The 10,924-nt window shown below is 54.7% G+C and overlaps 2 protein-coding genes across 2 annotated transcripts; one reads left to right on the top strand and one right to left on the bottom strand.

The window, feature by feature from the left end:
* Nucleotides 1-472: 472 nt before the first annotated feature.
* Nucleotides 473-2,409, top strand: GCG54_00004216 (uncharacterized protein; the record flags this gene model as incomplete). Its single annotated transcript, XM_045404270.1, has 4 exons — nt 473-684; nt 739-850; nt 907-1,367; nt 1,422-2,409. The coding sequence occupies 4 exons, from the start codon at nt 473-475 to the stop codon at nt 2,407-2,409; spliced, it is 1,773 nt and encodes a 590-aa protein (XP_045264105.1).
* Nucleotides 2,410-3,610: 1,201 nt separating this feature from the next.
* On the bottom strand, nt 3,611-5,527 carry GCG54_00004215 (NAD(+) kinase; the record flags this gene model as incomplete). Its single annotated transcript, XM_045404269.1, has 1 exon — nt 3,611-5,527. The coding sequence occupies one exon, from the start codon at nt 5,525-5,527 to the stop codon at nt 3,611-3,613; it is 1,917 nt and encodes a 638-aa protein (XP_045264104.1).
* Nucleotides 5,528-10,924: the final 5,397 nt, after the last annotated feature.

Raw genomic sequence — 10,924 nt, 5'->3', positions numbered from 1 at the left:
CTGCCCTAAGCTTGCGGGGTGGGACATACCTAGTAAGGCACCCTCCACTCAGTGTCCGAGTTCAGTCGACGCACGAAGTGGAGGGCACCGAAGCACTGAGGTACGCTGAACCTTGCCCAAGGTACACCAGGGCAGGTATCTGCCTGGGTAGGTAGTTGGGTCAGACGCGCTAAAGTTCAACACCAAGGGTACGCCGCAACAGACCGCACGTCGCCGTACCTAATTACGCATGACCGCGCCGTCTCGTGTCTCGACCTTCATCTTCCCCACCTCGTTCGTTCCCAGAACCTCTCGTTGCCGTTCTCCCTCTTCCCTCTGACTTGCTCTTCTGCTGCTGCACCTCTCCAATCTCCTTTGTTTTGCCAGTGCTACAAGACCGTGTTTCTGTTACCCTCCTAGCCCTTCCGGATACTTCGTCTTTCCCCGGACCATGATTGCCATCCAAACGTAATCCAGCTCGACCGTCACCAACATGCCCGCCTCCGAAATCTCTCCTCCAGTCCCGACTGCTGCCGCGGCAACTTCCCCTCCGTCTTCGAGTGATTCATTCTCTCAACTAGAGCGCTCCGTACCCGATCTCACCATTTCGTCCTCTGATCTCGCGACATCATCAACAACGTCGAAAACAATAGTGACCGGCGCGGAGCCCGAGAAGCACCCAAAGGGAAAGCGGAAGAGGACTGCGTGGGTTCAATTGAATCGCGTGACCACGCGTCAGTCACTGACATTGTCACATAGCGCCAAAGATAAGAGCATACTTGAGAATGCCTACCTCGCGAACCCAAAACCAGACAAGGCGGCGCGTCTGGACATCGTAAAGCGCGTTTCCCTCAACGAGAAGGAGGTTCAAGTAAAGATAATGATTTACGCAGACTTTAATCAAATGGTTGCTGATCCGTCTTGAAGATCTGGTTTCAAAACCGTCGCCAGAATGACCGGCGCAAGTCGCGTCCCCTCTCTGCACAGGAAATCGCAGCTCTCCGTTACGGTGGAATGCAGATACTCTCCTCTGACCCTGCAACATATAGCTCTCCGGTCGGCGAGGAAAAGACGTCGCCAATAGCCGAAGCTGCTGCTATGAGTAGCGCTTCTGCGCCTATGGAGACACCAGTCAAGCCTGTTCACACAGGCATGAAGGACGCCGTCGACGGTTCTCGCACCGTCAGTCCTTCCCATGGAATTGGCATTTCGGGAGACAGCGCTCTGGAGACCCCCTCAACTCAACTGTCAGACCCTGCCTCTCAGCCGCAGACCTCATCCTCGTTTTCCTTCTCAAGCTCTATAGGACTTATGTCTAAGCGGTGGAACCCTGCAAGTTCCTTTTCCACGCCGTCGACGCTCGATCGCAAGGTAGACGATACTCCCAGGTATGGCTTCCGTTGTGTTCATGCATTGACGAAGACCAAACTCACACCCATCAGATCTGAGCAATGCCCTCCATCCTGCGAGTCAACCGTGTCTGCAGCACCTATCCTTCCTCCCCCCCAATCGCATGTGCGCCTGTCACTTTCTCTTGAGGGCAAGGCGGAGGTCGTTTCGAATGAATCCTCGCCTCCGCGGTTGCAGCCTACGGGACTGTTCTCAGACTTGCCAGGTCTGCCGCAAGTCAAGCCTCGTTCTCTCCAACGTAGTCACAGTGCGCTTCCGAGTGTGACCCTACCTCCCATATCGGCTCTCACTGACACTCTCCCACCGACTCTATCTCGCGGACGATCCCGAGATGCCCATGCCTGGGAACTATGCTGTGATGCTGATACCCGGGACGAACTCACTGCACAGGCAGAGAACGAGTCAAATGGTTCGGCCGTCGCCGCAATCAGTCTTCTACGCTCAACAAGTGGCATCCTTCAAAGCAACAACTCAAAGCGGAACTCTCCAGCAAGCAAGCCGACACCCCGGCCCCAGCACGCTAAGAAGCCTAAGCTGTGCCGGACCTCATCGAGTGTTGCCAGGATGCAAACATCGCTTGTTGACTGGCCGACGGATGAGGAGGAATCCGCAAGAGTCAAAGACAACATGTTGGTGTCTCCATCGGGTGACTCTGACAAGGAAAACTGGCTTCCGGATGAAGAGGGGAACGCACGTCGCATATCGCCAGCCGGAGACCTCGGGGCGCCATTGCCTGCAATAGCTGCTAAAAAGCCCAACGCGAGGCGGACGGGTCGCATTCTTCAGGACCATCCAGGACCAGTCATCTTCAGTGGCAACCGCGCCAGGACGATGCCGGCTATGGGTCGGAGAGATTCTGGGAAGGACATGTCCATCTTCGAGGATGACGAAGGCTTGTTGGCGCAAAAGCCTGCGGATGATGTTGAAATATTTATGCGTGGTGAAGTCAGCCCGAGCAAAAAGGGGGACATGGATTGCATCGCAGGCTTGCTGTCTTTGAGTCAAGGGAACTGGAGGTGATGGCTCGGTGCTTGGGTGATTCCACGCCAGCCTTGCTTACGGTAAGATGGTCACGTACGGCATGACAGCAGAAATGCCCCATGCTTGTCTTGGTCGAGGTCAGGCCATCATCGGGCAAAAGAGCGGCCCAGAAGCTAGCAAGGTTTATGCACGAAACAATCCGAAGAGTTCCTGGAACAAGCGACTCTTGCAGAGGAGCTTTCAGCAAAATCTCTCTTACATGGCATATGAACTGGGTATGGGGCAACCAGATAATGCCGATGCCTGGTAATCCAACGCCGATACTTGATCCTCGGTAGTGATACTTCGGGGTGGGGGGCCTCTTGTGCACACCGGACGACTGAGTCCGACTGGGTCGTGTGGCTTTGGATATGGCTATGTTTTGTAACATGTTGGTTGAATGCGCGCAGTCATTGTCTGTTGTATATAGACTAGCATAGTGACGCCACAGCGAACCGGGTGAGGCGAAGACGAAAGAGCGAAACAGAAGAATCATGCAATACTGGAAGATATTCATAGACATTTCTTCCTCCCCAATCTTCACAGCCGTCCAATAATTGATATTCCGGTTGAAGATCCAGGGTCTCTTTTAAAGAGATGTCTTTTAAATGAAAGGCTAAGAATGTTCCCGTTTCCGTCTTCTTTCGATCTCCCTTGCGTAGCCATGTTTTGCACAAAAGCGCGCGCAGGCATACACAACCCCCCGCACACTCCATAGAACTAGATCTTATTGACCATTATTGTTTTGTGTACTTAACCAGATCTGCTATTCAGCTGATGGAGTATGAATTCTATGTTGATGGGACTTTGAGCTCCTTTCTTTCACCCTTCCCACCGTATGGCTCATCCCGAGAACCACACTAAATACATGCCAGGGGATGCCATTTCCAAGTATCCTCAACGCTCTCCTGTATGACTTTTTGCCGTGCGAGCGTGTCTGATTCGGGCCTCTGGCAGCCCTCGATACAATTGTTCGCCCCCTGGCTAGCGTTGCCAACGTCTATGAAGCCGGAGCTTTGGAAAACAAAAATCAAAACGTCAAAACAATGTGTCTAGCCCGCCTCGCTCAGGTGGGTTGATGAATAGGTCTTTGTAATGCCCTTTCGCTGCGGGGTAAAAAAAAAGAAGAAAAAAAGGAAATGCGTTGTGGGGAATCACCATGCATTTGCTTTTCTCTCTGTCTCGTCTGAGAGGAAAAAAATCACATGCCCAAGAGACTCATCTGTCTTCTAAGGGGGCTGGCACTGATGCTGCCGTCTTCACTGGCGTAGCAAGCCGAATCAGTATCGATGTCCCACTCAGGCTCTTCGTCCTTGCCGTCCTCCGAGGGGCACAAGCTGTTGGCTGAGGAATCAAAACCCTTCTGCGTGGCAGCGCGTGTATTCCAGCGGAGGGTGCGAGAAACGCTGTCAAACCATTCGGTCTGAGTGCGTACGACAGTAGGAAACGGATATTGAGACGCCGTAATTGTGACGTAATCGCCTTGCTTGAGCTCAACCCTCCCCTTTCCGTCGAAAGCGCAATAGGCCGTAGCGCGAGAGTTGCGCGGCACAGAAACGCGTAGCAGCATGGTGTCGGAGAGGACCATTGGGCGGAAAGAGAGGGTGTGTGGGCAGATTGGCGTCAGGAGGATGGCGGGAATGTCGGGATGCACAAGCGATCCTCCAGCGGACAACGAGTAGGCAGTAGAACCGGTTGGTGTTGAGAAGATGCATCCATCGGCCTGCACCACTGTGAGGAGCTCATCGTCGCCATAAAGCTCCAAGTTGGAGACGTATGGGGACGGTCCGCGATCGATGACCAGCTCATTGAGAACCTCGAATTGCTCGCCCTCCTCAGCCTCCTCGCCTCTGGAACCATCGCGATACACGGTGCAGGTGAAGCGCATGCGCAAGTTGACACGCATACCCTCCTCTCCCATGATGCGATCCAGGTGCTGCTTATACTTCTCGAACTCAAAGCTCGTGAGAAAGCCGAGACTGCCCAAGCTGAATGACAAGACAGGAGGCACGATGCGCTGGAAGAGCCACGAGGTGAAAAGCACCGTACCATCGCCACCAAGGGTGAGGACTAGGTCGAATTTCTCAGGTTGACTCCAGCACAAATCGGGCGTCCAGTATCGGAGCATGTCTTGGAAGGCAGGGTTCTCAGCCAGGAGGCCGTTCGCGTCAAAACGACGAGAGTTGCGGAGCTTGGCATCCACATAAACGTTGACGCCGACATCGGAACCGTATCTCGGAGTGCGCAGAAGCCAGGAAGCAAGCTCTCTAGTGAGGTAGACGAGCTGGTTGTCGCGAGCCTTGGTAACGATCATGACGTTGCGTACGGCGCGCTTGATGGGACGGCGCTGGAGCTGCTTGGAGACCTCTCTGACGCCCGTAGCGGTCTGGACTAGTCTTGAGTGAGACATGCAGTCGTCGTTCTTGATTTCCTCGAGGACCTTGTCAATATTGACGGCATCGTCAAAGCGGTTGTGGTAAAAGCAAGGAGACTGCAGCGAGGGCAGCGCGGTAGTGGGTGTCATGTTGCGGTTGGCAAGCTCGTTGAGTGCGTCGGCCAGCTTCTGAGAAGACGAGGTAGCTGGCCGATTCTCGACACCACCCTGTGCGGATAACATGCCGGTGAGTGAAAGGGCTTCGGGTTTGTTTCTGCGGACAACCGAAGCAAGAGCTTTCATAATAGTCTGGCGGGGAACTTCGTGTGAAGGCGCGTTACGGCGGTGGCCCTTGGGAGGGTGGCCGTGGTGCGCAGCAGGGGAGGAACGCGACAGAGGTGGCGGTAGTTCGGGATGGGCGGCTGTGGGTATAGTTGCCGCAGTCGCGGCTCCAGATATCGAAGAAGAAGCAGTCTCGGTTGCAGCGTCTGCGGCAGTGCCGCGTTGGACGAGCTCAGTAGGAAAGGAAGACTTTGCTAGGGAAGCGGCATTGCGAGGCAGAGACTGGCTAAGGAAGGCTGATGAGTCGGGCGTCGATGGGCGCTCACTGTTGTGGGCAGCGTTGGAGCTCTGGGGTCGGTTGGAGAGCGAGGTTTTAACTGCCTCGGAGGAGCGCAGAGTCGGCGGGAGCGGATTACTGAGGGCGGGGTGCAGGGCGGTGGGTGAGGAAACGAAGCCCGACATGGTTAAGAATGGTCGTTGTCCGTGGCGGGGATTAGGGGAAGGAAGCGAGCTAAGACCGGGGAGGGTCGACTTGAGAGTGGGTGGTGACAGGCTTGAATAGAGGTAATAATAGCCTGGGGTGTGTGTCTCCCTGTAACCAAGGCCGAGCGACGAATTTCGCGGCGGAGTGACACTGAACGTGGGGCGGGTTTTGGCGTGCTTGATCAGGAGGAGTGGGCAGCCAAGGTGGGCTTGTGGGCGTGGGAGTGGCCGGAGGTTGCGGACCACCGATGGGCGGTAGGTAGGCACTTACAGCCGCTACCTTTAGCGCGTAATTGGATTCGAGGTCGAGGGCGAGTGCTTTTGGTGGAGGAGGTGAACAAACGCACAGGTAGTTCACTCGGGGCGCGGGGTTTGCAAGCGACGGAACGCAAGTTAACCCGTATGCGAGGGTTGCACTGGCGGTGACTTCAAGACCTGGGCTGATGTACCGGAGTTGAACCACGGCAAGCTCGAGACTCTGGCACCTTTGAGGTTAGAAGAGGCGTGTGCGGCTTGGGTGGCGAAGGAGATAGAGACAGCAGTTGCTTCGTGTCGCAGCAGCGCCGGCCAAAACGGAGATAGTCGGCAAAACCAGGCGCCTGGCGAGAAAAGAACAGGGCAGCAGGAAACCGAGACAGACTGCAAGCAATCTGCGCGAGTGTGTGACTCGGGTACCGATGGAGGCGGCAGTGAAGGGGGTGTGGGATGGGTTGGGATGGGATGAATGACGCTAGTTTGATTATCGGAACGGAAACCAAGAAGCAGACGGGGCGGAGGGAACGAAGAGTCGTTATCGCCGGAGCGGGACCCGAGACAGAGCCAAGCCAAGGTAGTTGGACCTGCGTGCTGTGTGTTCACAGGCGAATCCCTGAAAGACTGGCGAACTGGATGGTGATGGCCGCAATTATTGGGCGAGACGCGGGCGACAGAGGTGCCGGTGCCGTCGAGGTGCAGCAGGCTGCAGATAGTGTTCGCACGTGGTTGAGGAGAAAAGGGTGGTTGACGTAAGATATCGAGGTTCGATCGAATTGCTGAATTTGGACAACCAGGATGGGTGGACGTACGCTGAGTGGGCGGTTGTGTTGTTGTGTTGGGGTGGAAATGCCGATCCGAAAGTCAAAAGTTGATGTCGACGCCAGGTCTATTGTATTGCTGTTGTATTACCAATATCCGAGTCTCGTTTGACGCATACAGTTACGCTCAAGAAAGGAGAGGGAGAAATCGCTCCAAATGCCGCAAAGGTTCGAGCCGATGAGAAGAAGAGAAGAGATCCAGATCTGAAAGTCTAAAATAGAATGTGGTATATAACAAAGAGGCAGGCAAAGGTACCCGGTGCGATGTGACGCAAGGCGATGCAATGCAGGGCAAAGTAAGGAACAAGAAAGAAGAAGGAAAACCCCCAAATATACAAAAGCTCAAGGTAATTGCTAGAACTACCAGAGCTCTTCGTCAAATGGGGGAGGAGAGAGGAGGAGGAGGAGGAGGAGGACGGAGGAGAACGAGGCGAAAAACGAGGCGAAAAACGAAGCTGAAATGAGTAGAGAGTGACCAGACTGACTGACAGAAAGCAGAAAGACCGACGGCATAGGACTGCATCCCAACGGCAGGAGGCTTTAATAACGGAAAGAAAGAAGATGAGAAGTGCCCCTCAGGCATACTCCTTTTGGTCTGATGTCGATCGAGGATGAGAACGCATGCGACCGGGGCCGACCTACCTAAGGTTAAGGTACCTTACTGAGGGCGCTCCCATCAACACTTGGTAGGTACCTTGCCGTTAGGTAAGGTACCTTGCCTTACGGCACGCAACGCCCAAGCTCGGACAGTCTGAGGAACGTAGCCCCAGGCAGGCCCACTACTTTGGTAGTGTAAGGTAGGTGAGGTACCTTGAGCATCGTCGTCGACGTCGGGAAGGTCTCTGTCATCAAACAAGAGCCCGCACGAAGCGCCATGCTTCTCCTTGTCCGCCTTATCTCACATCAAGTTCCATATCCTAATCTCTATAACATGTTCCATAAGGTACAATCCCGCACGAATGCATGCGAAGATGGGTAAGAGATGTGCAAGCTGGCTAGGAGCCTCGAGGACAAGGTGCGGCGGATGCTAAAACGGCGAAACGGATCCCCCGTTCCTGGCGGCCCCCGCCCAGGCCGTCCCCGTGGAGGCTTTCTCCGTCCTCAGTGCCATTTGCTGCAGGGCAGCGCTCCTTGCCTTACAAACGTATAGACAAGGGGGCGGCATGAAGACAGCAACCCCCCGTAGCGGGCCAGGGAGATCCCTATCAGTTGCAGGGCCGTTGATGATGCACTGCTTTCAGAAAAAGATGAGGTGAAGTGACTTGCAGTAGCAGAAATCCAGAGGGGGCGACGACGGGAGACATGGAGTGTCTTGAGTACCCGCTTCGCTCACTATATGCCCCGCCCGCTAGCTGTATACTGTACAACATTATGGTCTGTCACAGACTCCTTCGCCGCGCCCAGTATCCGTACCTGATTACGTACCTTAAGGTACTTCATAATCACAATAAGGGGGGGGGGGCCAGCATGAAGACATCCGTAGGTGGTAGAAACAGGCCAACGACTCGCTGACAATCCGTGCGCAAGCACCCAGCCATCAAGAAACTAATCTGTCCCTTCGTTTCCACATCCTCCTCATAGACGAATGGCATTAGGACAGCGTGATGGCAAGGTTGACAGGCGTCGCGATGGACGTGATGGACGTGATGGACACACATTGATCGGCAGCTAGCGCTGGATGCGACCTATGGCAACAGCCAAACACGCCCGCAGACGGCTGGAACTGGTCGTGAGGCAGTCGACAGCGTAGTGTGACAACTACGATACAACACAGGGGACGATACGTTGGAGACAAGCGCCCTCGACGACGACAACAAAACAACGGCTCCAAGCCGCTCCCATGCTGCTTGCTTTGCAGCGCCTCTTGTTTGGCCTACAACATGCGCATCAAATTTGCATCCCTGGTGCACCTAGATAGTGGACTTGACCACACGTGGTCATGTGATGGACCCTGGTATTTGTCTACGATCCTCCAGGCTCGAATACGCGACACACCCACCGGTGGCCGGGTCTGGCCTTCAGCTTGTGGAATTGACCGCTGGCTGATCTGTGTCGTGTTCCTCGTTGTCGGGCAAGGTCTGGGTACAGTGTAGATCACCCTGATTATGGCTGCATTATGCCGTCGTGTTTCGAGCGATTGAGCCTTGACTCTCTGCTGCTGCTCGGTCTAGGAGTTGCTGAACTTCCGAGACATGGCAAATGGCCCGCCGATGACATGGAGGACAGGAGACATGGTAGGAAGGATGAAAGATCCAGAGACTTTTGAGCAATCCGGTTTTAGGTGAGGTGGCGGTGACTTTACTTTTGTCGTCGCCGCCGATGCTAGCGATGATCTCTGCTGTCATCCGAGATAGTGTAACATTGCAATGGTTGTTCTTCTTGCAAGGAAACACTGATGGTTGCGTTAACTTCCACAGGCATAGAAGATCACGGCGGGGCGGCCGGCAACCTGGACAGGAGCCACCGCCAGCCACTGTGGTTGCAAGCTTCGGGTGGGGTGACAAGACGACGAGACAAGGTAGAAAATCTAAGGAGAGCCGATGGCGCTGTCTTGGGCAGGAACCTTGCTGCAGAGACTTAGCCAAGGTGTTATACGGTACGTGGCGTGTGATCTTTTGAAGGGGGAGGGCACGGAAAGGGGTATGTTTGAGCACACAAGTAAAGTAGCACTCAAGATTGGAGAAGTCAGTGAAGGACGGGCCATCAGGGAGGAGGGCAATCACTGGCCTTACTATGGTACAAGTTGCCAGGCACCTGGGTTATCTCTCTGTGGCTGAGGTGGTTGTCTCGGTCGTCGTCAGCGTCGCAGAGGCGAAAGAAGAGTCGGGCTTGGTTTGGACTTGTTGCGGATCAAACAGTGACGCCCACTTTTGCCCAGGGCATCCAGTCACCGCCACTGTTGGGAATCCCTACTGAGGCAAGTACGAGTGGACGGGAGGCTCAGGCGGGTGAAAAGGTTTTTTGCTCCTACCTACTTAGGTAGGTAGGTACCTAGGGCACCAAGGTAGGTAAGGTACCCTACCGTGGGTACGCAGTATCCGTATTCCATTGGGGCTGCTGAGGCTTTCGGGTCCGCAGCGACACCTCTCCAAAACTTAGACGCGGAGACCGCGGTACGTAAGAGGTCTCTGTCCAAGTCCCACAGCGCTGGAACACCCCATGGGCCAGCTTGAGATAGGAACCTGCAGCATCGATGAGAGGGAAGAAGAACGGACGAATAAGTACTAAAAGATGGGGGAAAGGAAGCTGAGAGCGACCGAACAGCCACAATGGCACAGCTTTTTGTAGCCACTCCCACCAATGTAAATTAGTTGCCTCTGGATCGATTATGCTTAAAAAGAAGAAGAAAACCCCCGAGGCTATTCATAGAGATTCACCCAACCTATGGTGATGTACCGGACCCAGCGTGAGTTCTCCCGTCTTGGCAAAGAAGAGCCAAGACACTCAAGCACGACTACCCGTCATATCACAGCCAACTTGCCAAACAAGACGTGGATGGACTGGGGCCTTTCCTACCCCCCAATTTCACAGCGTGGAAACCGATTCGCGTTGGAGCCAAAAGTGAGATTACATATGGAAACCACAGCCTATGTACGCTTAATAGAGCGGGCGTCAAGACTGCGACACTACCCAGTGGGTTTGCTAGGAGGAACCGGGACTGCGGAGCCGTTTGCAGTTTCCGTAACCTGAGCCGACGGGAGAGCGCCGAGGTGACGGGAAACGCCCGGCAACTCCTGACTTCAGGCCTTGTCAACGTCGCAGCCCCTCCGTGCCCCAGTGCCTGTACGCTTCATGTTCCTGTCCCTGAGATTCAGCTGAAACACCGCCTTATGCAGCATTCCCCCACGCCCACTGTGTGCTCCTCTTGGGCCCGCTCCGTGTCTAGGTATTCCCAATTTCCCATATCAACTTGCAGCCTCGCTGAAGCAATGGTTTTAATCACTGCTCCAGATTCCGCTTTCACGATACAAATCTTCGCTCCATGTCGCACTATCATCCTGTCACGTCTCTTCCGTCTCCATTGTGACATATGATGGCATTTCTTGCGTGTGCAGTCGAGTGATATTACCCTGCTTTTGGTCTTGGAGCTGCTGCCGTGGCTACTCTTGGTCGAACCTCCCCAGCCACTGCCCCAAATTTTGCCAATCATCGGTCGTCTCATTTGTCGCTCCCTGCCCGTCATATCATCCGCAGACTCTTCGACAGGCCAGGCCCGTAAGCATACGAGGTGCTGCTCCGCCTGGCCAAGAATTCCATACTTCCGTCGCTGCGGCCGCTGGGGTCGTGTCGTTTCCGCCCTCAC

This window comes from Colletotrichum gloeosporioides, assembly GCF_011800055.1.
Source record: "Colletotrichum gloeosporioides strain Lc1 chromosome Unknown consensus_48, whole genome shotgun sequence".
Lineage (NCBI taxonomy): Eukaryota > Fungi > Ascomycota > Sordariomycetes > Glomerellales > Glomerellaceae > Colletotrichum > Colletotrichum gloeosporioides.
The sequence above is the reverse complement of the archived record's forward strand: the minus strand, read 5'-3'. Positions and strand labels throughout refer to the sequence as shown.